This window comes from Pempheris klunzingeri, chromosome 8, assembly GCF_042242105.1.
Source record: "Pempheris klunzingeri isolate RE-2024b chromosome 8, fPemKlu1.hap1, whole genome shotgun sequence".
Taxonomy (NCBI): Eukaryota; Metazoa; Chordata; class Actinopteri; order Acropomatiformes; family Pempheridae; genus Pempheris; species Pempheris klunzingeri.
Window position 1 is genome coordinate 22274624 of NC_092019.1, and position 27646 is coordinate 22302269.

General features: G+C 43.8%; 4 protein-coding genes across 5 annotated transcripts in view; all 4 read left to right on the plus strand.

The window, feature by feature from the left end:
* Nucleotides 1-1429: 1429 nt before the first annotated feature.
* Nucleotides 1430-3800, plus strand: rnf183 (ring finger protein 183). 2 transcript variants are annotated; one of them, XM_070835834.1, is made up of 2 exons: nucleotides 1430-1500; nucleotides 2248-3800. In XM_070835834.1, exon 2 carries the CDS (start codon nucleotides 2314-2316, stop codon nucleotides 3292-3294), a length of 981 nt encoding a protein of 326 aa, XP_070691935.1. In that variant the 5' UTR covers nucleotides 1430-1500; nucleotides 2248-2313; the 3' UTR covers nucleotides 3295-3800. The 2 variants fall into 2 exon arrangements, with proteins under 2 accessions (XP_070691935.1, XP_070691934.1); XM_070835833.1 differs by having other exon boundaries at nucleotides 1437-1500; nucleotides 2209-3800.
* A 4746-nt stretch (nucleotides 3801-8546) lies between these two features.
* Nucleotides 8547-11612, plus strand: mgat1a (alpha-1,3-mannosyl-glycoprotein 2-beta-N-acetylglucosaminyltransferase a). Its single transcript, XM_070835174.1, has 3 exons — nucleotides 8547-8724; nucleotides 9110-10043; nucleotides 10261-11612. Exons 2-3 carry the CDS (start codon nucleotides 9411-9413, stop codon nucleotides 10957-10959), a joined length of 1332 nt encoding a protein of 443 aa, XP_070691275.1. The 5' UTR covers nucleotides 8547-8724; nucleotides 9110-9410; the 3' UTR covers nucleotides 10960-11612.
* A 518-nt stretch (nucleotides 11613-12130) lies between these two features.
* sh3bp5la (SH3-binding domain protein 5-like, a) lies at nucleotides 12131-18359 on the plus strand. Its single transcript, XM_070836084.1, has 6 exons — nucleotides 12131-12792; nucleotides 13266-13328; nucleotides 13753-13881; nucleotides 14898-15062; nucleotides 15815-15988; nucleotides 16279-18359. Exons 1-6 carry the CDS (start codon nucleotides 12559-12561, stop codon nucleotides 16810-16812), a joined length of 1299 nt encoding a protein of 432 aa, XP_070692185.1. The 5' UTR covers nucleotides 12131-12558; the 3' UTR covers nucleotides 16813-18359.
* Nucleotides 18360-19329: 970 nt separating this feature from the next.
* Nucleotides 19330-27646, plus strand: part of gabbr1a (gamma-aminobutyric acid (GABA) B receptor, 1a) — a 66552-nt gene continuing 58235 nt past the window's right edge. The window contains exons 1-4 of the mRNA XM_070835614.1: nucleotides 19330-19358; nucleotides 22443-22529; nucleotides 22855-22919; nucleotides 24238-24376. Of these exons, the coding sequence (XP_070691715.1) occupies nucleotides 22451-22529; nucleotides 22855-22919; nucleotides 24238-24376 (283 nt within the window). The 5' untranslated portion in view covers nucleotides 19330-19358; nucleotides 22443-22450. The remainder of the gene's footprint in view (nucleotides 19359-22442; nucleotides 22530-22854; nucleotides 22920-24237; nucleotides 24377-27646) is intronic.

Consider the following 27646-nt stretch of genomic DNA (forward strand, 5'->3'; position numbering starts at 1 on the left):
TCTATTTTTCTAGTTTGGAATGCTACCAGTCTGTCGATTTTCATTTTGTAAACCAGCACAAAATATATAATCATCCTTCAAAAGAAAACAGGCCCTCATGCAGCGGCATGTTGTTATCACAAAGAGTGACGCATCACTCCGTTTGAGGAAGGGCTGTTTGACAAAGCTGCTTTTAACAGCAGTGGACTAGAGTATTCAGATCCTTAAGTAAAAGCAGCAAAAGCACACTGTAAGAATAATTTTACTTGAGTACAAAAGAAAAAGTTCTCATAATACTACTGTGTAATGTACTACGTTATCTGATTATTACTATAACATTGCTGTTAATGTAGCTGGTGGAGGAGGCTCACCTTATGAAAGGACTGTATATTTAACCTTCAGTAATGTGTCATTTTACAAACTGTTTTCTGTGTACAATTTTAACCTGAAAAGTATCTAAAGCCCTCAGATAATAGTGGCAGTGGACTAAAAAGTACAATATTTCCCTCTCAAGCTAAAGTACAAGTCCACCTGATTGTACTTATGCAGGCCGGTGTATTTAGGTAAATGTACTGAGTTATTTTCCACCGCTGGTTTTTAATGCTGACAATATTTCCTGTAACTCAATTAATTCAGTTGAAGCCTTTGTATCGCCAAGAGCTGTATTCTCAGACATCCAGAGGGCTAAGATGAAAAGGGAGTAGCCAAGAGAGTGCAGCGAGGAGCAGGTAGCTGTTCTTGTTTGGGGGGTAAACTGACAAAGTGACAGCAGAGCGGTGCAGGTATGACAGGTATGAGGTGCTGATATGTGCGGTGTTGACAGTCCTGTCACTCTGTCTCTTTATGCAGCAGCAGTGGAATTTCCCCAACAGCCGCTGTGGTGTGTCTTCTCGATTCCTATCACACACACAGTCACATAAGAGCAAAAAAAGAGATAAAAAAACATAACCGTGTGAATCTGTATGTACCATGTGACCCCCCCCCTCCATGCCAATGACACCACATCTGATACTGAATGCCTGATTGAACTGCAAAAGCTGAGAAATCCTACTGCGACTCTAAAGTTGACTGATAAGAACAGCCAGCTGTAAAGTGCAACTGTGACACCAGGATGGTTGAGGTTGATCTCTTAATTAAGTAAATGACCTGAAGATCTACATATTCCCGACATGAAAGAAAAAAAAAAAAAACCCATACCCTGGCTCACTGCAGCTGGTCCAACTGGTCTGACCAGAGGAGAAAGAAAAAGGAGGGCTGGAGGCGGTGAGGAGGAGCGTTCAGAGGAGGCAGTGCTGTGTCACAGCCAGAAAACAAGACATGAGAGGAAGGACAGCAGCAGAGGAGGAGGAGGAGAACAGAGGACCTCCACACTAAACTATAGAGCTGCTTTTTTTTTTTTTTTTTGGTGAAGTAATGACTTTTTGTGATGTGCAGGTTTCCACTGCTTTGACACACTACAGGACTGCTCTACCTGTCAGGTCATCTCTGACAAAGTGATCCGGCGCTCCTCTACCGCAGCAGGTCAGTGCGCATGCGTACAAACCCTGTCCAGTCTAACCACTCTCTTCTCCACCTTGATCATAAAGCTTCTTTTTTTTTTTCCCCTCTCGCTCTCTGCTACTCTTAGCTGGCAAACTCTCATCCTCTCTTGTTTTAAAGAGCCTGCCCCCCCTCACCCCCCCCAAAAAAACCCTCATTAACGGGAAGAAACGGGCACTCTTTTAATTCCACCTAAACTTGTTGCAAATGTCCAAACGCGCTGCTTGGACATTTTGATGGCAGTCAGCAGCTGAAATGTTCAGTGTGTTCCCTTTGAGTTAATGTCTGACTGCGTGAGACGGGCTGCTGTGGCGGAATGTGTCCTGTGACATTTCTAAGCAGTGAAGCACACTGGGGTCACCTTTGGTTTGACTGGTTAACTCTCCAGGTAAAAACATCAGGATTACACTGAATCCTGATGTTTGATCCCACCAAAAAACATCAGGATCATTTTTTTTAAAAACTGGAGTCTGTGTGGAGCACTTCCAGCTCCTGTTTGCTGGTGGTTTCTGTGCAGTAAAGCCTCTTAAACAAACACAGCAGCTCATTATCAGGCCCAAAGCACCACACGCGTGTTTAATGAGCGATAGCGTTTTAACACAATAGAGATGTTAGATTAGATCAGGCCTTGTTGCTTCATCATGGTGAGTGTGCAGGTAAATATCTGCGGCCTGTTTCCTGCTCTTTCAGCTCTTCCAGCTCATCCCCCGTCCTTTGCCCCCCCCACAGCTCCTGTTGGAAAAGTGGGAGTCAGACTCCAGCCAGCATCCTGCCCCTGAACACCGACCCTCCAACATGAGCGATGCCGAGGAGAGACGCAGGCCCGACAGGAGCCACGGAGGCCGGCAGACCCCCAACGTCAAACCCAAGATGAGCAAGAGGGAGGCGGGAGGCAGGGAGGAGCAGCGCAAGAAGGAGAAAGGAGCGAAAGTGAGGAGATCCAGGAGCAACGAGTCGGAGAGGGGCAGGAGGAGGGAGCGGGACAGGCAGCGGGGGGAGAGGGGGCAGCGGGGGAGGAGCGAGGAGGCCCGGAGACGGGACAGGAGGGAGGGAGAGAGCGAGCGGAGGAAGGTGAAGCCCCCCGAGGATGATGTGGAGGACACTGAGTGCGCCGTGTGCTTCTGCACCTACGACAACATCTTCAAGACGCCGAAGCTGCTGGCCTGCGGGCACACCTTCTGCCTGGAGTGCCTGGCTCGCATCAACGTGAGCTCCCCCGAGCTCAAGAGCCTGTCCTGCCCCGTGTGTCGGGAGCTGACAGAGCTGCCCCACGGCCAGGACCTGCCCCGTCTGGGCAACAATGAGGACATCATAGGCAAACTGCCCCCGGACATGCAGAGGGCTCTGTCCATCCGCTTCAAGCGCAGCAAAGGCAAGCTGCTCCTGAAGAACCCTCCGCCCAGCAGCCCGATCAAGGCCAACGTCCTCACCCTGCCGAAGAAGAGCCAGGATGGCCAGCTGACCGCGGCCGGGGAGCTGCGCCTGAGCGCCATGGAGCAGGGGGCGGTCCCGGCCACCGAGGTGGACGTGGGCAGGCCTCCGAACAGGGTCAGAGGTCGCCTGCGCAGGCTGTTCCGCTCAGACCAGTGCTACTACGCCGTGGTGGCGTCCATCATCACCATCACCGTGGCGCTCATGCTGGTGGGGATCCTGGCCTTCGTCATCATACCCAACGTGGTCATCCACCGGAGGCCGGTCCAGGCAGACAACCAGACTTTACACGGCCCCCCCGGGACTGAGGGTGCAGGCGCAGTCAGCCCGGTGACAGGAACCTGAGGGGAACCTTTTCTCCTCTTGGCGAGTGATGATGAAGATTAAACCAAGCATCTAGACACGTTTGAGCTGGTTTGCGTGCAGTGAGGTGAAGAAATGCAACAAAGAAAACGTGCACAGCAACATTTTTTTAAACAAAGGGCACTTAGGCTGAAAGTTGCACATGAAGGAAACAGTTTTTATTTTCATTTGGCCATTGTGCTCTTTTCTGAACATGTCTGTGATTAACTGTGAAACACTGTATGTCCACTGGGATTAATAAGCTGTATAAATTGAAATGCACTAAACTCTGTGATGAAAAGACTCGAGCATCAGGCTGATCTCCATAACCGCTTCAGGGTTTGTACTTCTTATACATTTTGTTTATAGACCCACTCATTGTACATAGCCAAAGAGGATGTATATATTTCTACATATTTTCTCTTCTCCCTCATAAGAATGGACTTTATTTCCTATTAAATCAACTACTTAAAGCTCATTGCTCAGTATACATAATTCTAATATACTAATGTGGATTTTTTTTTTTAATATATACATTATTATGTTATTATATAATTATAGTATATTATTTTGAAATTAAACAGTTTGCTCTGAGTTCTTAACATATCCCTGACCACAGTAAAGTGGGGACTTCCTGTCTGGTTTTCTGACGCCTTTTCCTCTACTGAGTCAAAACAGACTTGTTGCCCATTACCTGTCCTTTTAGAAACCTGCAGGGCTTCTGAAGACACCCGATATCCTCTTGTAAACAGAGCAGTTGACAGAGCGGCTGGAGCACCTAGTTCCTCCTCAGCTGTGCCTCTCAGGTCGCCAGCCTGACAAACCTGTTGGACTGCACGAGTGTTTCTACATTCATGGCCGTTCTTCTGTCTGGCTCTGGATGTCCTGGCAGTCAGATGAGATAGTGATCGCTTGTAAGATGCCATCCAACCAGTGGTGGAATGCAACTAAGTACATTTACTCAAGTACTGTGCTCAGGTACAATTTTGAGGTACTTGCGTCAAAACATTGCACTTTTACTCCACTACATTTATGTGATAGTGCTTTTAGATTTAGCTGCTTGTTACTTTGAAGATTTGTATTAATACAAATTATAAATCAACCAGTCAGTCAGTAGTAATGTAAACGTGCAAAATGAGCTCCACTTTTACCAGCTGCAACATTAAAGCAATGAACACATGAATGCATCAATAATTATAATGTACATAATATATGTCACTCTGAAATGGGCCGTTCTACATAGTGAGTACTTTTACTTTTGGTACTTTTAATATATTTTAATGCTAACACTTTTTGATCACAGATTTTGGATGCAGGACTTTTGCTTGCTGCAGATTATCTTACCATTTCCAAGTGAAAAATTTGAATACTTTTTTCCACCACTGTCTAACTCTTTGGTGTGGGGTAGGCAAAACATGTGACACCTAAAAACATCCACACAGTCCACGACAAACTGCAGGGATAATATAAGAGGAAATGAGCTCAGTCGAATTTCAGTGGCTTTAATCTTAAACTTAGTTTTTAAGTACTTTATATCTCCATCTTTTGCATATCGAAGCATTGTGGTTTTTATTCCACTGCATTTATCTGACAGCTGGAGCTACTTTGGAGATTAAGATTTTAAGATTATGCAATAATATAGAAGCTGCACAGTACATATTATAACACTGTATAATGAGTACTTTTGATACTTATAGCATCAGTCTGTACCTGAATACATGGGTTTTACCTGTGAAGCAGTATTTTTACAGTATGTTATTTCTACTTAATGAGGACTTTTCCCACCATTGGCTAAAGACACACCCACCTGAGACCCCTCCTGGACTGTTCTGGACTAATATGGTTAGGTGGATCAGAGCAGAAAAGACCCCCCCCCCCTCCTCTGATCTACTTCTTACGCAAATTAACCTTTATACGTTCTGTGACTGCTTGGGCAGAGGGGGGACATTAGGCAGAAAGGAGACAGAGTCCTAAAACGTAGCCGCTCTGTTGTGGATATTATCGACCACCATGGCTTCCACTCCCTCCGCCTCTGCCTTGTCTGCTGTTCTCCGGTGTCGGGGCAATATCTGGGCCCGGAATCCGCCGACCAAGCGGCCTGCCCCCTCGGCGTACAGCCTCGGACTGACCGGCGGGGTGGTGCGCGACTCGCCGTCTGAACGCACCCGGTCAGACCGTGCGTCAACGTGGGAGGCTTTTCTCCACGGAGAGCGTGTTGTTGTGGGAGGACGGGCGGATGGTAAAGTGTTGAGAGAAAAAGATCCCAGGGACGTTAATAAATTATGTCATCCGAAACTTTCGCAATCCGCAGGGGACGCGCGCACAGCTGTGCCTGCTGTCCAAAACGCGCTGGTGCGTCAGCTGGCGCGCAGATTGACATCTAACCTGCCTGGATTAGATAAATGCTCTCAAATGATTCAAAACAAAACATGTGACCCACGCATATGTAAAATAGTATTTGTTAAGGAAACCAGCGTTTTGAAAGTGTCCATAACGTCTCCATGTTTGATGGGACACTCGGGACAAATAAGGTCCTTCCTGTTGACTGGCTGGTCATCACTGAAGAGCACCTGCTTATCTTTGACTGCTCTGGTGTCACAGTTTCTGTGTTTGAAGCTGGCGGTGTTGTGCAGATCCAGATGCAGCCCTGATGATGCTCCACAGGATGAGAAAGGCCTCAGAAACGACGCCCCGCAGGTGAGCTTCATTAAACTTTATTGTGCACTTTTACAATGAGAGCACATCCTGTGTTTTACTACATTAATACATGAGATCACTTTATACGTCCTCTTTCAGGCAAATGGACAAATCCACGGTCCCACTGACTTCACCTCCACCACAGACAGCCGTGAGGACAGACCTGACTGAGAGAGAGAGAGGGGGGGGGGGGGGGGGGGGGGGGGGGGGGTTCAAGGCCTTAGCACCAAAAATACACACTGTGATCAAACCTTATTTATTGACTTTTACTTGGCCTTCACAAAAAACAACCCACATTTGGACTTCAACCCGGTGATATAAGTTGTTTTTAGAGCACTTTTTTGCATTCAAGTGAGAACAAGAAATACCTGTGAAACATGAGCACACGCACTGTTTTGAGGTCCTACATTTCACTTAAAGTATTCCTCCTGGTAAATAGTTGAAATAATGGCAGTACATTTTATGTTCGAGCTCACCCTGCGGGATTTGTACAAAAGCTTATTTTGCTATGAACATTGAAGAATAAAATTTCAATTTGGAATAAAGTAGAAGTCTCACAAAATTCATCAGAACTAACAATCTGAGTTAAAACTGTTCAAATGAGGTGGAATCGTTAAATCCATTTGGACCAAAACTATAGAACCTCCTAAATACTCAGTGCCAGTTCAAGGCCACTTGCATATATATACTTTCCACCTGGTTTAAGGGCGTGCCGTAAGGGACGGCAGTCTGCTATCACTGAAATAGTGGTGGAAGGAGTAACTGAGATCGTTATTGTTAAAGTAGCAGTTCAACAATCTAAATATACTATCTTGCATTCAAAATCTTAGTAGTAGTACTGAAGTATTATCAGCCAAGTGCACATGGAGTAAAGGCCCTCATTATGCAGCAGTAAGTGTTGCATTATCATATGCTGTATATAATTACCAGTGCTACCTACATCACTGTTCTTAAGAACATTTCTATGATACTTGAACTTGACTTGAGTATTTGAATTTAATGCTACTTTATACTTCTAGATGTTTCAGAGGGAAATGCTGCACTTTTTACTATACTAGCTGAAATGTATTTGACAGCTGAAGTCACTTGATAAAATGTAACATATCAGTTTATGAAATATTAAAACCAACTAGAAACAAATATATATATGTATATATGTATGTGTGTGAGTCAAAATGACTTGCATGAATGTACTCAGTTACATCTGAAATATTTCGATCTTTTACTCAAGCATTTGCTGTTTTAGGTAGATGATTAGATAGATGATGCCACTCATGTCTGTACCATAATGTGACACTAGCTCCACCAGCCCGAGTTAGCTTAGCTTAGCATTAGGACTGGAGACAGGGGGAAACAGCTAGCCCAGGGGTGTCAAACTCATTTTAGTTCAGGGGCCACATGCAGCCCAATTTGATCTCAAGTGGGCCAGACCAGTAAAATCACAGCATAATAACCTAGAAACTCAAAATGTTTCCCTTTGCTTTAGTGCAAAAAAGTACAAGTACATTCTGAAAATGTTCACATTTAATGAACTATCTTTTTACAAAATTTCTTAAGAAAAATAAGTGCAATTTCACCAGTGTTATGCCTCAGTTTATCATTTACACATTATAACTTACAGATCACAGTTTATCTACTGAGGCACAAAACATTTAGTCGCAGGTATCTGGAACTGAACAGTGGACAAATTTGAAATAACAGTTAATGTCTCTTCTGTAATTATTACACTTTGCAAAGTCATCCCCGCGGGCCTGAGTAGACCCTCTGGCGGGCCGGTTTTGGCCCGCGGGCTGTATGTTTGACACCCCTGAGCTCAGGCTCTGTCCAAAGACAAAATCCACCTTCCTGCTCCTCTAAAGCTCTTTAATTAACAACTAATCATTTGTTATTACGTACAAAAACTTGGACATCAAGACACCAATTTTCTATTTGTGCCTTTTACATAGTTTTTCTGTATAAAAAAAAATATGATGTAATACGTATGAAGAAAATACATGATGTCTTAATGAGTGAGTTTAAGCTGCTGGTGCTTGTTTTAAAGTTTGGACAGAGCCAGGCGAGCTGCAAACAGGCACGTTTCTCAAAAAGTCTAACTACTCCTTTAACTCCAGAGCCTGAATACTCAGTTACAGTCGATCTCTGCTGCTGAAACAGCCTGCAGATATTTAACAAACACACAAACATCATCCCTGAGTTCATCCCCTATCAGTCACTGCCATGTGCTGCTCGTTTGTTTGACACAGAAGAAGAAGAAGAAGAAGAAGAAGAAGAAGAAGAAGAAGAATATTCTACTGTTTTTTTTTTTTTTAGCCTCCCAGCGTGTTTCTCACCACACATCTAATCCACAGTGTGTGGATGCAGACGCTGAATCTTCACACAGACATCATAGTTAGCTTAATTAGCTCCTCGGAGAGCAGCCAGCCGTCAACATGTTGTGTAATTTCTCAAGGTGACAGTTAGGGCGGGACTTCCCGTCACCGCCCGCTATCCAGGAAGTCGTCGTGTTACTTTTCCCTCCTCCTCCTCCTCCTCCTCCTCCTCCTCCTCTTCCAGTCTGCGAGAAACAAGACAAACTACAGGGCGTCAAGTTGCTTTAATAGCCGGGAAACTAGGAAGAGAATAGTTGTACACCGGCACCACCGGGTCTGTCCGCTCCTGTCGTTTAACTTTGCCGGTTGTCATCGAAGGAGCGGTGGAGAAATGGCCACAGGAGGGAGAAGAAGTCTCTCAGTCAGGGTAAGGGCTAATTTCAACACGCTCCTCCTCAAGCCTCTGTGTGTGTTCGGTCTGTCGAGTGCAATGTGTCTGTCGAGCAGCAGGGAGGACAGTGGAGTCGAAAAGTCAGCGTTTGTAGTTGTTTTTTTTTTTTTTTTTTGTCTTATTAATACGAGGTTTGGCTCATTTGACGAGGCAGCCACAGGTGATAAGCGAAAATCGATCAGAGACATTTGGGTGAATCATCACTCCAGCTCGCATGAGACCACTTCCTGCGAAAGACAAATTGACATAAATTTCCTGCTTTCCTTTTTTTTAAACTTATTTTGTTGCCTACATGTTATTTTCACTGACTTTGCATGTTTGATTTTTTTCCTGAAAGTACATTATGTTCTTATTATTTCAGATGGAAGAGGATATTGAAAGTTGAGGATCTGCTGGAATCGCAGCTTTACCCCAAGATGAGTGCTGCCTGTCATCATATTTCATCCGCTCTGGCCTTCATTGACACTGCATTGTGTCTTTATAACTTTAACTACTGCACAGTGAGCCAACAAGGTGTGACTCGGGATCTCTGATCATGCACTTGTGATGATACTCAGGCGGTCCTTCCCATATCCCATTCCTATTGTCTGTAACAAGGGCACAGCTTTCTATTCAGACCCTGTCCCTCTGAACCCACCTCTTCCCCTTTGAGTTTCTGGGCCATGCTTCGAAAGAGAGGCTCTCTCATTCTTTGTGGTACGTTCCTGTTTATCACCTGGAACGCCATACTGGTGCTTCTGCTGTGGGGGAGACCACCACCTGGCCAGCCAGGTGAGCCTGCCCCAGAGCGGAGAGATGTGGCTGAAAGGCCCACGAACGACGTGGTGGGAGATGTGCTCCGAATGGCAGACACGTTCGAAGCAGAGCTTGAAATGCAGAAAAAAATCCTGCTGCAGATCCAGAACCATCAGTCACTGTGGGAGCCGGCAAACAAAGACAGACCCAAGGTTGTCGCCCCCCTTCAGCCTGTCATTCCTATCCTGGTAATCGCCTGTAACAGGGTCACCGTGAAGCGATGCTTGGACAAACTCCTGGAGCACCGTCCTTCAGCAGAGCTTTACCCAATCATCGTGAGTCAGGACTGTGGACATGCAGAGACTGCAGAGGTGATTCGTTCTTATGGAAATCAAGTAATGCATCTGAAACAGCCGGACTTGACAGACATCGCTGTGCGACCAGAGCACAAGAAGTTTCAGGGTTACTACAAAATCTCCAGGCATTACCGCTGGGCTCTCAACCAAGTGTTCAAGACCCTTTCTCACTCCTCTGCTGTGATTGTAGAGGATGACCTGGAGGTAATCATGCCATCAAATAAGTGGCTTGAAATTGCTCCAGTTAATGCTTTAAAGTATTACATAAGATTGCAAACATGATGGATACATGTAGATGTTAAAAACAATGCATATGTTGCATATTTCACATCAGTTGTGTTATTGTATGATTGACACAGTTGATTTCACTTGTTGACTTGCTCATGCAAACTGAAATTGAATTATTTATCTCCTACTGTAGGTGGCGCCAGACTTCTTTGAGTACTTCCGAGCCACGCTGCCACTCTTGAAATCTGACCCCAGTCTGTGGTGTGTGTCAGCCTGGAATGACAACGGAAGGGATGGCTACGTGGATCCAGGCAAGGCCAACTTGCTCTACCGGACAGATTTCTTTCCCGGTCTGGGGTGGATGCTCCTCAGGGAGGTGTGGGAGGAGCTGGAGCCCAAGTGGCCTGCTTCATTCTGGGACGACTGGATGCGTCAGCCAGAGCAGCGCCACAACCGTGCCTGTATACGCCCAGAAATCTCACGAACCCTAACCTTTGGCCGGAAGGGCGTGAGTCTGGGCCAGTTTTATGACAAGTACCTACGTTACATTAAACTGAATACCAAATTTGTGCCTTTCACCAAGTTAGACCTGAGCTACTTGAAGGAGGAGACGTACAGAGAAAATTTTGAGAAGGAAGTTTACAGTGCTCCCTTGGTTGCATATGAAGGTGTTAAGCAGGGCCAGCTAAAAGGACCTGGGCCATTCCGACTTCAATACTCAAGCAAGGACAGTTTCAAAATGCTGGCCAAAAACCTGGGAATCATGGATGACTTGAAGTCTGGAGTCCCTAGGGCAGGATACAGAGGGGTTGTCAGTTTTATCTCAAAAGGACAGAGAATCTACTTGGCCCCTCCTCCGGGATGGACAAAGTATGACACCACCTGGAGTTGATAATCCGGAAGAAAGCATATGTGCAGTAGCCTTTTTGTAATCTCTAATTTTCAATTGGGGAAAGCATTCCAGACCAAAGACGAATGTCCTTAAAGTTTCTCATTGATTGAATGAAATGTACTCTAGTTGATTGTGCTTGATAACACAGAATGGATTGTCCCTCTTTCCGGTGTAGGGGTTATTGCCAATGCCACTCAGGTCTTTTTCACTGTTCCAAAACATTTCTTACAGTATACAATCCTGCCGAAACAGTTTGTAAGACACACCTACTGTTTTGTCTAACAAACAGAAATCTATTTTTATATAATGCTAATTGTGCACATGACATTCATTAATGCATTCAATGCAATTGCCCAGTTTGCAGCATCTGTTTAAATTATTTGCAATCTCTGGTAGTCTATTGTGAACTGTTTATGTCAGGTACAAATATGAAAACCTAATCTGTGGTATGGTTGCTTATGGTGGTGGTGACTGGTCATAACTGCAGTATAATCTGTCATTTGATTCACATTATGTCTTCTATGAAAATCAGTTTGTCACACTTACACTTTAATGTCAAATAATTTTGTTTAATGATTATACAATGTAGTAGTCCTTGCAGGTTTGTCACCTTGCAAACTACAACATTAGTGTGTTTGTATGTTTTTTGAATTAAAAAAAACAATACTCGATTTTCTTTTTTAATGAATTGCTTAACTCTGTTATCTTTTCCATGCTCTCAGTTCAGACATGCATTACACCACTTGTAGGAAGTTAACTCAGTCTGTGCAGCCAAACGCTATTCAGTGTTATTTTAAATAGTAGTAGTACATGATTGAGAAGACATCAACAATATGATATAATGGTGCAGCCATTAAAATAAGGTCACTCAGTGTATCCATGATAGAGCTTCGATTGAGGGTTGGACCGAGCAGATGCATTATATCTAAAACTCTGTGGGATAAGATTCTTCTAATGCTACTTGATAATAAAATTTGTACTAACGAAACACTACGTGTCCATAAAAATGGCAACAACACACAGCGTATTAAACATATTATTTAACACCACTCGTCCATGTCAGGGATCAGTTTGTTTCGTTTTTTATCTGTGACGGTGAGGAAACGTGTCTACGGTAGCCGCACTGGCTCAAACGTTGTAACGCGTCTGTTTACTTCATTTGTATTGATGATGTGAGACCGAAACCGCTAGCTAGCCTAGCCTAGCCTAGCTAAAGCAATTAAGAGCCGGTGGGAGATGGAGGAGAGAACATGTGTGATGGGGGGGCACAGTGATGGGCCTCCTTTTGCGTTTCATCTCATGATAGCAAGTTGTCCTCATCTGGTTGTTGTAAAGCAGCCGTTAAATTCTCAGTGACGGAGTTAGCCTGTTAGCATGCGAGGCTAGCTTCAGAGGGTTCGTGTTTTTCTGTGATGTGATATGGCACATTGCAAACTCAGCAACAGTCGTCACCACTGGAATTATTTACCAATGTACCCCTGCTGAGTAACACTGAATTTTGGTTAACGGGACCGGGCTTTTGTGGGTTACTTAGCCACCACGTCTGCTGGTGAAGCAACCTTAGCTAACGCTGCCTCTACCGAAACCATCAGGCCTGGAATGGAGCCTGGCGACTTGCGTGAGAGCCCCGCCGGGTCCGGCGAGTCAGATGCAGGGGATTGGAGGGAGGTTATTCCCGGTGAGGAAGAGGAAGTCAAGGCTGCCGAAACTAATGGAAACCCATTAGAGACAGCGCTCAGGGACACCTGCGAGGAAGGTGAAAGTGAAAAACAAAAATGCGTGGGAGAACAATTACACAGTCCCTACGAGGAGGAACTAGACCCCAGAATCCAGGTAGGAGAGCCTCCAGCTGGGGTTTGTTAGTGGTCATTTACCCTACAAGGAGCGAGGCTGACACATTAGTTAGCCAAGCTGTAAGTTTATTTAACGGCACCTGGGTGGGTGATACTGGATCACCTTTGGGTTAAGCCTAACTGCGAGTTAGCTTTGTCGGAATAAAAACATTTTGATCATTCTTTTGTGCCTTGCATCAGTTTCATAATACAGTAATCTGTGCAAATCCTGTTGTCAGATCAGCAGTGATTATGTTGTCAGTTGACACAAAAATGCACCATTATGTCTTCATTACAGCCCGTTTGTGCCTTATTTGCATTACTATTTAATTCAAACAGTTTCAGCGTCATTATATTGAATGAAATGTTAACACAGGAGATTTAAGCTGAAGATAGTTTACTTGAAGAATATACATTTTCACTAGTTGTTGATAAGTACATAAAGCAGCACATTATTATTATTTTTTCCCACAGGAGGAGTTGGAGCATCTTAATGAAGCAAGCGCAGAGATCAACAGACTAGAACTGCAGTTGGATGTAAGTTTAAAAAAAAAAAAAAAAAGAAAGAAAAACACTTTCCACCCAATTAGGGGCATTTTTCAGTCTTTCTAAACATGACTGAAAAATATGGAAAACAGTTTGAACAAAAATACTTTGATTTTGACAAAACAATACTCATGAGAAAAGTGAAAAGAACTGAACCCAGGGACTGCTTGAGGGTCTGTCTCTGTCGTTAAATATTTTAGTAGTAGTACCAATCAATATGATAATTGTGTTTTCGGCATCTCTAGGCATACTGTCTGGAAAAGCTAGAACTCTTAAAATGGAAAATGCATTGGTGCCGATAGTTTGACACAGTGAATGGATTGCTCACTGGCAGCCATACTTCTGTGTGAAATCTAATCGGCTATTCCATTACAGGTAAATCTAATCTTGTCATTTTCATGCATTAACCATCCAGGATGCCAGATCAGGGTACAGGAAGATCCTCACAGAGTCTGCCAGGAAGCTAAACGCTCAGAGCTCTCAGCTTGGTGGCTGCATAGAGAAAGCAAGACCCTACTATGAAGCTCGCCGCCTTGCAAAAGAGGTACGCTCAGAAAACATGTGTCCCACTTGTCTCACTACGATATATGTAAGCCTTTGAGAAATCTTCTTTGTCAGAAATACAGTTTACTATGTTGAGATGCAGGAGCTAAAAATGCTGTGAGCGAAAGTGAATACAGTGCCTAGAGATTGGCTTATCCTGGTAGCTAGGTTCTAGTCTCGGTGTAAGCAGGACCTTCTGAAGTTTCCTCAAACTAGGCACTTTGTACCTACCGGATCCAGGAGCTCTGCTGAGAGCAAGAGAAAGTCATTTTACCCGTTGTTTTTTTTTTTAATTGGCCAGTGTGAACCAGCACAAACATGATTTAAAGTGACTTTTTTGGACCACTCATCTTCTGGTCCTGTTCCTATTCAGCATTGAAACGCATCTGGGGATGAGCTTACCACAAGAGGCAAGCTCACCAATACAGGAGAAGCTCCCAAAATAAATACATTCTTCAAAATCTTTGATCTGATTGCTCAGACAGCAGTTGGAGGTAGGCAGGGATGCATCAGTCGACATATGCGGTGTAGGGTTCCTACTGGTTATCATTGTGCATATAGCCTTACACCCCCTACACACTGTTCTCTACCTACACCAAAGAACATAGACGAGCTTTAGATGCCTTCTCTATTTTGCAGCGATTACAGTTTTAGACATCTAAAAGTAAATCTGAGTTGAACTCTGATCACAAGTGGACAATCAAAATGCATTTGAGATTAATTCTAATGCCAGGTGTAAACTGCCACCCATTTTAGCAGGAAGTAGCCCTGCACACAATCTGGATACAAGATAATTTGCCTTATGGGAAATTGTGAACAGTTAAAATTACAAATTTAAATAGATGTATTTGAAAGGCAGTTTTTTCTTCACTTACCTGTTGGACTTCAACATCAAGCATTTTAAATCAAAAACTATGATGAAAAAATATTGATTTTAATGGGACCTAAGGCGACAATGGGGCATGTCCCTGTCATATTCCACTTCTGTAGGCTGTAAAAGTTCTGTCTGCTCTGTAGGCACAGCAGGAGACCCAAAAAGCAGCTTTGAGCTACGAGAGAGCGGTTTCTATGCACACAGCTGCCAGGGAGATGGTCTATGTGGCGGAGCAGGGCCTGATGGCTGATGGCAAGAACACCCTGGATCCCACCTGGCAGGAGATGCTCAACCATGCTACCTCCAAGGTAAAATGACAGCGGACCCAGGTTGAGTCAGCCATGTACGGTAGGTGCAGGGTGACTCTGGTGTCTCAAATGGGATGATACATGTTTTTTTCAGGACGGTAAAACATTGACTGGTAAGTAGAAAGAGCAAAGCATTTTGGTGGATAGCGACAAAGGAATAAAACAAGAAGCCAAATCGGTTTAAGCCGTTTATCTGGTTGTTTATTTGAGCAGAATTACACGTACAAGACAAACCGGCAATAGTCTTGTTACACGAGTACTCCACTGATTTAGCATTGCACATCTTATAACACTAATAGACTCCCAGTGAACAACAACAGTGAAAAATCAATACAGCAGAACCGGAGATGTCGTTACTCTACACGTTCCTCTTCCTTGTCAAAACATCCTCTCTACTTTACCCAATATGCAACTTGACTGCCGACAGCTGCATCTATACAAAACAGTCTTAACAACAACTGAACATTATAACTGTCATGATGATGGGCGTTATTGCAGGACTGTTGTATTAGACTGCATTAACCGTAGCTCCAAATAAACTGCAACATTAAACTCCACTGCTCTTTTTTCACATATGCAGCAGGACTCCCCAAGACTTGTAAACAGACTTGGATGTGTAAAATTCATGCAGTTCTTCTTTTAACTTTAGCAGTTTGCAGGTGACAAGGCACTAGGAATGTGTGTGTGCGCTTGTGTGTGTGTGCGCTTGTGTGTGTGTGTTTAAACACTCTGCTCCTGCATGTCTCTCACAGGTGAATGAGGCCGAGGAGGAGCGACTCCGCAGTGAGAGGGAGCACATGCGCGTCACGCACGCCTGTCAGGAGGCTGAGGCTCGGGTTCAGATGCTGCAAAAGTCCCTCAAAAGAGTCATTGTGAAATCCAAACCGTACTTTGAGCTCAAGGCACAGTTCAATCACATACTGGAGGTAATGCTGACACGCAGAGCCCTGTAACACCTCTGTTTGTGACACCGTAAGTGCATTACAGGGTGCTTGCTGAAGCTTACTTTGCTCTCTCCCACCAGTCTCACTTTCTCACGAGAAAAAAATAATCTCCATCTGTTTAATTGCACTGTAAACACGCTGCTGAGTTAGCAAAAATGCTGTAACATATTCTGTATCTTATGGATTTTCTTGGGGGGTCACCGGTAGGTTATGGCATAAAATCAATGTTGAAATTGATGATGAAAGTTGCTGTGCCCTCTGTGTGACTCCAGGAGAACAAGGCCAAAGTGCTGCAGCTGGAGCAGCAAGTAGCCAAAGTGAAGACCCGCTATTCCATCGCCTTACGAAACCTGGAACAAATCAGCGAGCAGATCCACGCTCAGAGAGGCAGGGACCAGGCCGAGGGAGGACGCCCCACTGTCTGCGGTGGGCGGAGTCCCCCCGTTGGAGCGGAGTCCGACAAGAAGGAGGGCGGTACCTGCAGTGGGGGTGCGACGGGGACAGATCGGGTGGGTGCCACAGACCTGGTGGAGAAATACAAGGAGAAGGAGAATGAAAAGGAGAGGGAGCGGGCGGGGTCGGATTCCCTCTCGGTGTTCAGCCTGCAGACCATCGCTTCCGACTTGGAGAAATATGACTCCATTGAGCACCTCGGGGACCTCAGCGACGTGGGGAGTGTAACTGGGGATGAGGGGGAGAAGGAGAGAGGCGGAGCGATGGACAGAAGAGACAAGCTGACGGAAACATCCGCCAAAGAGCGCCAGCAGCAGTTCTACAAGCAGCACCACCGAAGCTTCAGTTTGTGAGGTCATAGGTGTGTCATAGATATAACAGCTGTAAACACTACTACTAAAGTAAAATGTGAGTTATCAAATTAGTACAAATTAGGGTGAACACGTAGGTACCAACTAACGTATAAGACAACAAATTAACCGCGAATGGAGTGGTGGAGTTGTAGGTGTATGATACCTGGTGTAAATAAGCACACATACATTGACTGACATTATTCTAAAGCTGACGCTGATCAATAGTTAACATCGCAGCCTTGTTAGAACACTACTGGACGCTTTCAACCCTCCAGGACAACTAAACTGTATATTCACTCCCTGTGAGGGACTCTGGGTAGGATTTGTTCCTTGAGCATGAAGGAACAGTGAAGAAAGATCAAAAGCCCTGTTGGGACAGGCATATTTAGAAGGGACTCTGCCAGGCTAATGGTTGATCTAATTTGGCGAGACGGGCAAAAGAACCCCCCCCCCCCACCCTCCCCCCATTGTGTCCAGTCTTATCAGCGATCGCTTCAAGGTAGAGGGCGGCGGGGAATGCACGCTCATATCCACCCTCGTCAGGTTAGCGTGTAGGGGAAGAATGACAAAAACAGTTCTCTGTCAGAGCAGAGTGAAAGCACGTTAGAAATCACATTACGTATATTTATTTCTAGTAACATGCTGCAAGTAAGGCTTTGTTATTTTTGGCACGAGAGAATGTGTTTTTTGAAAATTCCTGAAACGATGAATTGAATTAACAGGGACTGTTTGGCTCTTTTCCCTCCAACAGCATGCACTCCTTGTTGGCTATTTAAACAGATATGTGTGACATGTATCTCGAGCTGTATGCTCAAACACTGACACCATTGAAGCTAAGGTGATGAAGCTCAGCCATTTTTTCTTTTTATCGTTGCTGTTCTGTAGTCTTATGATGCAAAAAGCCTTTCCCAACTTTGTATTATTTTGTCATTGTTTACATTTGTATGAGCTGATTTCTGTGGCAGCAAATCCTCTCTTGTTTGCCTTTTTGTTTTTTAAGACAAATTTGTTCTTGTAATTCGGAGTGTGCCTTGACACAGAACAAGCAACAAATGAAGCATCAGTTGTACTTTGTTGTTAGCTCATCCGTACTTTTGTTTAGAGCTATTTTAAAGAACAAGTGTGCGCCTTTTTTTATGATTTTTAATTCCGATTTTAACAATCGGAGTCACCCAGGCACAGTTTGACGACTTTTTTTTTTTTTTGGTTGACTTTTTTTGTGATCTTTCTTTCTACGATATTGTACTTTGAATGTCAAAGTGTAAGACACAAAAGTCGAGAAATGACTTGTGTATGTATGTAATTATTACAAAGCTGGAAAATATTGACATGTACAGTTACATGTGCTGCTGATTTGAATATTTGACAAGTTTGTTGTACAGATGCTGTGGACACCCGCAGGTTGATGTGTGTATGACGTCTGTATTTAAATCACTATTGTTGCACCTCACCTTCACCTCTGTCTTATTAACAGTTAGTCCTCACCATTTTAATGGCATTTGTGAAATTAGTCAGAATGGCACTCACTATCACTCCTATAACCAATAAATCTGGGCCTGTCAGATTCCCACATGTTCATATTTATTTGATATCTTGTAGTATGAAAGAAGGCAGGAGAAGACCAGAATCCCTGTTTTACAGATGCAGGCAGAGGGATGGGGAGACAGAGGGAGAGGTTATGTCTTCCTCAGCCGTCCTTCAATTATTCAGCAGATGTATAAATATGAAGCAGGATGCTGATCTCAGAATAGATGGCAGAGGAGGAGCACAGAATGGTTGGAAAGATACAACAGAGGAGATGAAGGAGTCGATGGGCTCTGATTTAATAGATGGCCAGTGTTGTAGAAATGACTGACTGCTGCTTCCTTGACTTAACTCCAAAGGGCTTTAGAGAAAGGCTTAAAGTAGTCACTGTTAATACCACGGCGCCGTATCTGCACCTCCATCCGTGTCTAGTCCTCCTGCCGTGATATAATTATTCACGGTGGGATCAATCTGCAAGCTTACCATAAACCCAAAGCCTCCTCGTATGATTCATTATGATATTTTTCGCTTTTGTGGGCCCGGACCTTGGCGTGTTTCATCTTGGAAAGGAGGGAGGAGGAGGAGGAGGAGGAGGGGGGCATATAAATGCGTGAGAGAGGGACCGTTACGCACGGTGCGTCTCCATCATGACGTCGTGAATTAGCTCAAGATCGTAGAGGGGGAGAGAAAAAAGGAGGGGAGTGTGGTGAATCGGTGTTTCGTCGTTTATGGGGACGCGTTTGTACATAGTGCATGTCTATTTTTTGTACGGGTTCTTGTCGTTTCTTAACCTTTGCCATACGTAAACTGCAATACATGGAGGGAACCCGAGCACGATACGTTTTGTGTCTGTGACATCCTGTTTACGAACGGAGCAGCTTGCACAGTTATAGCCATATTAATAGAGCCATACAAATCGCAAAGATGCACATTTTTACCAAATAATCCGACTGTGGGCTTTCCCTGGCGGGTCCCATCCGGAGGACGCACTGTTATCTTGACTGAGCGCATCGAAACTAATAGTAAGTACACATGTAACAGCTTTGCTTCAGGGGGGCTACATGCTACTATTACTGTAAGGTCGCGATATTAGTCTGCATTTATTCAGAAAAAAAAGGCTCCGTTTCACATGTGAATAATCCAGACGGATGCCAAATTCGTGCCTCATTTTGCATGCAAAGGCCATACATTTTCGATGGGCACAGGCCAGATTTGTTTTGAGTCCCTTCTTGCAGGAAACCATCACCACCCTGCGCGCGTTTTACCTCTTTTATGGTCCAGGAGGAGAGGACGGCAGGATGAGATGTTCCACCTTTCTAAACAGCACGCAGCCGCTTTAAGCAGATGACATGTTATTATTGAGATCCATTCATGGAGGACTATACGGGCTTGTTAATATGGTCGGCCTTCCCCTACAGGCCGTCACGGATTCCCTTGTCAACAGCCGACAAGTAACTACCGGCAGCATACGGTTGGTGGCACCCTTACTGTGACCCTCACGTCTCAACAGTTCATGCTCAGCCATGCACGAAATACAGCATCTGAGTCTGTGTGCATGTAGGGTGCCTTGTGGACCCGCTGTAGAGCTGGGACATGGCGTGAGCTGGCTTCGGTGACTGAAATGGACCTGAGCACCCCTGTCCGATGCAGCTTCCGGCATTAGTTAGCGCACAAGGAAGCAGGCGGTGTCTGCAACAGTGGCACGAGAGGTGGAAGAGGATGTGCATGGGCTGGAGGTGCTTCTGTAACATGGGCGCGCTCTCCCTCTCTCTCCCCCCCTCTCTCCCTCTCTCCCCCCCCCCCTCTCTCTCTCTCAAGGCTGCAGTGTTTTGGAGCAGTGAAGGCGCTGTCCGTGGTGCTGAAGCCTTAATTGCATTTAAAGCTCGGGGCTAGCTGACGGCCCCCTTCCCCCTGTCTGCTCAGTGCCTCTGCAGCCTGATGGAGTCAGGCCGCCTCGTCCGCGCTACACTCACTCACATAGTTTGCTTTTATCCGGCTCAGTGTGTGATCGCTGATATTAATGACTCCTGCTGGGCTGTCCTTCTTTCTCCCCCTTTTCTCTCTCCTGCCTCCCCTCCCTCCGTCCTACACAGGTCTAAATCACACACTGTATGCTGCCAACACACACACACACACACACACACACACACATAATGCACACTCTCTGGTGGTGTCTACCTCCTGCATGCTTCTTGTCAGTGAACTCTAAAAATACACTGGATAATGCTAATGAAGTATCCAGCAGAGTTTGTCTGTCTTCCACAAGCAAGCCTCGCTGCCATCTGTCTCCCTCACTGTGGTGCTTTGCTTTGTTATGCCCCCACCCTCCCACCCACTTCACCACACACACACACACACACACACACCCTCAACCTGCTTACAGCCTTGTTAAGTGTGCGTGTATGGATGTGTTTATGTTTGTGCATGTGCGACAACCTCATAAAGCAACGTTTATTATTCAAAACTGCAAATGAGCAGCTATATATAGTTTGTTTATCATTGATACAGTCAGCTGTGTGTGTGTGTGTGTGTGTGTGTGTGTGTGTTTGTGTTTCCCTTCCTGCCAGCACTTGAAGCGCTGTGGCTCACGGGACTTTTGACTTTTTGCTGGTTAGCTTAGCACACTCATTCTGTTCTCATGAAATCTGCAGATTAGACAGTCAGTGTGACTGCTAAGTGGTGCGTCGTTTCACCATCCTTGTGAATTGGATGGAGTCTTTCTACACATCAAGCAGTGTTAAGTTAATGGAATAGTTTGCTCTATTTCTTATTTCTTGACCGATGTTTATTGATTTAATTGTCACTCTTCCTCTGAAGGGGAACTCTTCCTCAGCCCAGCTCAGCTCAGAGCAGATTGTACACATCAAAGTGTGTTTACAGCTGGAGTATCACTGCATATGCGAAAAAAGTTGAAAAAAAAAACCCTTTGTGCCGCCAAAAGGAGCCGTGTGAAGTCTGGAAAATTCTCTCAGGTGTCACTCGTGTCAGTGGCAGATGGGGCTCAAGAGTACAAGTTTGAAAATGAACGATATGTGGGTGTGTGGCGTTAGCATAGACTGGATATAAGAATGCCGCCGATTGATGTGTGGACTGCCATTTTGAAGTCCATTGAATGTGGCATTTAGGCTGTCACCATCTGGGGTTTGAAGCCTGAATCGATGTTCATTCTGTGAATTTCCTGCCTCTGATTGGTTAGGTTTAGGCATGACCTGCCTCTGAATTGGTTACTCACAAGGTAGTCCTGCCCTAAAGCATACCCTGCTTTATCATCTGTTTTCCTCTAAACGGGAACATAAGTTACTAAATGAGCATAATCCTGTATCGAAGAAGACCTGAAACTAGCGGCTGAGACCATAAACTCATTAGGAAAGGGTTTTACTGAGGAAATAAATCAAACCTGATGGGCTGTTTTCTCATAGACTTGCATGCAATTGGTCTTCTTTTTTGGAAACACCGGAGTCACTGTCTGCTGGCAGGTCTTCTGCCTAGATTTTAACCATTAAAAAGAAAAACCTCTTCAGTGTGAGTCTGAGAATGCTACACTAGTTAAATACCTCTGTGCTGTTTAATAGAGAGGTATTGTACCCATTGTTTACGAGCTGTTCCAGATACTTCTCTACCCTGACATGAAGAAAGCTCTCTCGAGTTTGCCTCAGCGTGAAATGCTTCCATCGGCAGCTGCTTTCAGTATCAGCCATCAAAACCTCGGTTGAAACCTTGTATACAGAGCCTTTGAAATAAAGCCAAGCTGGCGATCAACTGAGCCTGGACTGTCTGCTCTGTAAATACAAATAGAGGCAGAGAGAGAAAAGTGGACTTATCTTGCAGCTCATCCTCTCTGTGCACATTCAGGCAGGCTGAAAATTGAGCGTTTCTGCCAAAAAAGTTGATGCATCGCTTTTAAAAGGACAGGCAGCAGTGGGCTGAAAATGACTATCTAAGATCTGAGTTTGTTGCATTACTGCTGAAAGAATATTTTCTCAGTAACCTTTTTCATGTTGTCTGTCGTTTCCTATGCTGCCTTTCTCCAAAATCCACAATTACCCTGTAACACTTGCCTGCTTTTAAAAAAAAACCCTTTTTCTCTCTCTCGCTCTCTCTTTCAGATCCAGAGATGGCGAGGCTATTGTTTCTGATTATTCTCTATGCTCTTCCATCTCTTGTTGTGCCCATACATAATTCATCAACTGGAGGTAATTTGTGTGTTTGTTTGTGACTGAATACGTGTGGGAATCTGTCTGTGTTTTTGCAGTGTGTGTGTGAGTGAGTGTGTGTGTGTGTGTGTGTGTGTGTGTGTGAGAGTGTGTTTATAATATGCATTAATGGACAGCAGTAACTCTGCAGAGAGCACTAAGTGACCTGAATGAAACACTGTAATTTGTGCAGCAAATAAGGCATCAGTTAAATTGACAATATATCATGTTGCTGTAATGCATCAGCATAATCTGGAGACAGAGCTTTCCCGCTGTGCTCTCGTCCTTCTTCCTTCATTCCTCTTCCTCTTTTCTTTTTTCGCAGGCTGTGCCATCATCCGGCCCCCCAGGGATGGGGGGATCCGCTACAGAGGCCTGACACAAGAACAGGTACAGAGAATCCTGCACTGGATCTAAATAAAAAAAATGCCATTTGTCAAATCAGGCACATTAAACCACAGCTGGCTCTAGGATTTTCCAAATAAAAAACACAGATTTGTAAGGAGTATACAGCAAACTGTAGCTTCTAACTGTAATGTAACTGAATTGAAAGTATAAAAAATTTGCCAATTGGCTAATTATATAATATACCATCAACTCTAAAGCCGGCAAATTAACACATTATATCTAATTTCTTTAATCAGTACAGAAACAACTATAAAAATGACAAATTGCAGTTTTATGAGAGCAAATAGTCCACTACATAACTTCTTGTAAAATCAAGGGACAGGCCGGGCTCGCTGTTTCCCTCCTTTTCCCGTCTTTGTGCGAAGCTAAGCGAACCAGCTGGTGGCTACGGCTTCATATTTTCCACTCAGACATCTAACGTCACTTTTGTAAGAAATATAATATGCACAGCCTCCCAAATATTGTCCAATTTTGTTCATTCAAGTTACAGAGCAACCCATGGCTCTGACGGCTCATGTGCTTGTCAAAGCCATGTCCCAGAATCATCTGCAATATTTGTCACATGACAGCCAGCTCTCTGATCCTTCCGTGTGTCTTTCTGTTGTCAAACAAAGTCTTAAAACACCACAGGAATAACTGTGCATGAATTACTGATTGGCTTCCAAATTAGTAGCAATGTGCCAAAATCATGCTCAAATGTAGAGATGTTACACTGAGGTTTAAAATGAGCTCAGAGAAACTTTCCCACTTCACCAGATGAATGTGAGAACAGTCATCCAGTGTCCAACTCTGCACATATATCGCTCATTCTGCTCAGTGAAGGTCAAACATCCAGGTGAAATAACAAGAAGCAAAATACATTTTTGAGAGGAGGTGGATTCTGTACTGCAGCAAAACTCAAATCAGAAGAGCGACTGATGCAGTAACAAGCCATTCGAATAGAGCCATTCACATGCTTGAAATTGACTGATGGATGTATGTACCCGTGAGTCAAACGCACACACACACACACACACACACACATCACATTAAATTGAAAGATACTGTAAAGCCTGGGCAATCCTGCTTATTTCTCTCCTCTCCCAGCCAGAGAGAAGGTGTGATTCAGACAGTGACAGCCCATCAATTCAGACAATATTGCAATCTTCCTTGTAGAGCTTTATTGTCACAGCCATATGGCACCGGAGTCTACTGCACTGAGACAGAATGGAGAGGGTCTATAAGTGAATGAGGGAAACTTGTGTGAGAGAGCATCAATCATGCTTTAACTGCTGTATTTCCATCTGTGTTGCTCTTATAGATCCGCAGTGTGCAGATCCTGCCTGTGGATTATGAGATTGAGTACATCTGCAGAGGAAACCGGGTGATTGTGGGACCCAAGGTCAGGAAGTGCTTACCCAACGGCACATGGACGGACATGGCGCAGCACAGCAGATGTTGTGAGTCTTTTTTGGTCTGATTCTCATCCCCTTTTCATCCCGCCCCCCTCCCTTCCTTTATCTTGTCACAAATTTCCCTTTTCCAGACAAGTCTTGCGGATAATAATCAGTTTCACCGTGTTCTGTCGGGTTAATCAAAATCAAAATAAAGCCAGTCAGTGAAGTCTCAGTTGTTTTGACAGCGCATTACCGCCTTCCCCGTTTACACAACACACAGAGGAAAGTGTGAAATACAGTGCAACTCTATAGTACTAATATGAAAATCCAGAGTAAATTAAAGTGATGAAATCTCAAATGGAGCTTACATGAAATCATACCACAGCCTTTCATTGTTGTTTTTTCCTACATTATCTGCCATATTTTTTTTCTTTTATAACAATCTAATGTGATAAAGATAATATGATATGATCATTTTTAGGCAGATGCTTTTTGCACCTGGGTGTTAGCAGATTTTCTTTAAACGGTTTAAGTAAGTGGGATATAAATATTTAAAAATGTCCCTAGATTTGGTGCCTAAAGCTAACTAAGTAGTTTTATTGCCTAACCCTAACCAAACTGCAACTGACAACTGAAAATAATTTAAGAAAAGCAATAAAGTCAACTCAGTCTTAAAATAAAAAGATCAACACTGACATAGTAAACTGTTTTGCTCTTCATACTACATTCCCAGATGAATATAAGTCTAATATTCACTATGTTTAGGTGCTTTTTGGTCCCTACCATCTCCAGAAACTGCAGGAAACTGCACTGTGAGTGCACTGAGAGTGAACCAGTGAGCTGAAACGGAACAATTCTATAAAGGTTCATCCCTAAATGCGACCCCCTTCACAGTGTCACAGTGTTTTCATATTGTACGTCTGTTGTTCTAGAAAGTGGATCTTCGCGTTAAGTTTATTTTGTCACACATTTAGGATTTACAAATCATTTCAGTGGAATTCTTGTACAGGCCATTTGGCACCAACCAGAGCTTGTAAACAGTTTGTTTTGCTGAATTGTGATCCATGAATAGGTTTGGTTTGTTATTTTGCTGTGTCGGGTTGATTGCTGAGGAAGGGCTCGCCCATATGAATGAATAAAAGTAAAAGCGAATCTGTGACAGCCCCATAGAGAATAGTTTAGGCTGATGCTTGTTGGGTCTTGCTTTGGAGTGCTTACATTTAGATTATAGTTAAAGAATAAAGGATCTGTGTGTATATGCATCGTTTCGTATACAGCCATCATTGTCTGATTGGACGGTGAGGCCTGACTGTAATTTCTACTCAGATCACAGTTACATTGCCTGAAAATACTGAGAATAAGTCCAGCGATCTAATCAAATCCCTGTTCATACCTCAGTTTTTGTTCTTTCAGTTCACATTTAACATCAGTGGTATTTATTTTTCCCAAGAGATTCTCTTTTTTGTTTTCTCTGTCTTATGTAAGAGCACAAGCTGCACTGTGCAGATTGGAGTTTTATCATGTGCTCACATGCTGGAAGGAAGATTCAACAAACTCGGCAGCTAAACAAATTATATTCCAGAGCTTTGCCATTTTGTCAGGATATCAAAACAAGAGGACAAATGCTAAATAATATGAAGGCTGTAGTACAGCAATCTAACATCATAAGTGTGGGCTAAAGTGTGGTCTCATATATTTGTCACTGTTAACTAACACAAAATGAGAGCCTTGAAGTGGCTGAAAAGGGTTTCCCAGGCACTTATATCATGATATTATATTACAGATACTTTCTAACTTCATCATTTTTGTATTATCTGTACTGTATAGTTTAATACCTAAAATTGTACATTCTTCAGAGTAGAACTGCTTGTTCAGATGTTGGAGAAACATGTTAGGCCAACATCACTCATACATGTACATGTACAGTGTAGAAAATGCCAACAGCAGCAATAAGTAAAGAGATGAAAAAGCTTGAACAAGATCATTTTTAAGCTCTTGCCCTGGCCACCGAGGCTTTTGTGATCTACAAAATAACTAAAGTGAAAATCTAATTTCACATTCCCATCAACCTCAGCTGTACTACTTGTGTTTAGTGCTAATTAGCAAGTATTAACATGCTGACATAATAAACTAAGGTAAACTCTGTGAACAGTGTACCATCAGCATGTTCGCTTTGTCATTGTGAGCATGTTCGCCTGCTGCATTCAGCTCACAACACTACTGTGCCTGAGGACACCTGCACAGAGCTGCCGGCGTGGCTGCAGACTCTTTTAGCCACGTTGTCCTTCAGTGACACTTGCTTTTTCCCCCAATTCATTCATCAGTTTGACATGATTAATATTGTTCCCTGAGAACTTATGTAACTTATCGTGGACTTTTTATCTACAATTTTGGTACAACCATGAAAAAGCAAACAAGGGGCATAGATAAAATATTAATTAATTAATATAATTTGATTGTTCGTGGTTCATGAAAGACTGCAGTTAACAACAATATAAGTATTACATGAAGAGCCAAGTCCAAGACTTTTCCATCCTCTGAGTACACCATGGACTGGGTCTGAAATGTAGTAGTTTCAGTCGGCTATTTCTTTTGCACTTTCGCTGCACTAATCACCATTTTATATTAACAATGAACAAGATGGTGAATAAAAGTGTAATGTGAAGGATGTCACTTATTGTGACACACACAGTATAATTACAACTCAACTCTGAAGTTCACTTCCGCTCCACTAGGCGGTTTAACATGTTCCAGCTTGTTACGTCTTTTTGGCCCACTACTTTTTGATTGAGTCTGTCTGCTCTCACCAACCCTGTGCCTAGCTGCAGCAGGCAGTTGCTTTGAGCAAAAATATTTTTAATGTTATCAGGTAAACACAGTGGACCATTCAGCTGCTAAAGAGACAGTTATCTCCCTCAGAAGTTGGTGGAGACCAAAAACTAAAAAACACCTAAAAGCTAACAAAGAGTGAATGTTGGATGTACATTAAGTGCCCAGAAACCACAGACTGTGTAAAAGATGTGGAAGTAGCTTTTGCTAGTGTCCTGCTTCTCACTTTATTACCTCAGTAAACACTTTCCTAATGAATTTATGGTCTCCGTCGCTTGTTTGAAGTCTTCTTCAGAACAGCATGATGTTCATTCTGTAAATCATGGTCTCATTTAGAGGAAAATAACATAAGGATAGGATATGCTTTGAGGCGGGACGACCTTGTGAAGAACTAATCAGAGGCGTGTCCTACCTAAACTTAACCAATCAGATGTTGAGTCCTCGCAGAATGAACGTCACCTTTGGTTTGGAAACCAAGAAGGCGACAGTCTAAAGGCCTGTACA

What these genes read in the sequence shown, in the direction of transcription:
- rnf183 (XM_070835834.1), top strand. Translation starts at nt 2,314, where the DNA reads ATGAGCGATGCCGAGGAGAGACGCAGGCCCGACAGGAGCCACGGAGGC.
- mgat1a (XM_070835174.1), top strand. Translation starts at nt 9,411, where the DNA reads ATGCTTCGAAAGAGAGGCTCTCTCATTCTTTGTGGTACGTTCCTGTTT. An exon ending in TTGTAGAGGATGACCTGGAG is followed by an intron (nt 10,044 to 10,260) that starts GTAATCATGCCA and finishes CTCCTACTGTAG; the next exon opens with GTGGCGCCAGACTTCTTTGA.
- sh3bp5la (XM_070836084.1), top strand. Translation starts at nt 12,559, where the DNA reads ATGGAGCCTGGCGACTTGCGTGAGAGCCCCGCCGGGTCCGGCGAGTCA. An exon ending in AACTAGACCCCAGAATCCAG is followed by an intron (nt 12,793 to 13,265) that starts GTAGGAGAGCCT and finishes TTTTTCCCACAG; the next exon opens with GAGGAGTTGGAGCATCTTAA. An exon ending in CTCGCCGCCTTGCAAAAGAG is followed by an intron (nt 13,882 to 14,897) that starts GTACGCTCAGAA and finishes TCTGCTCTGTAG; the next exon opens with GCACAGCAGGAGACCCAAAA.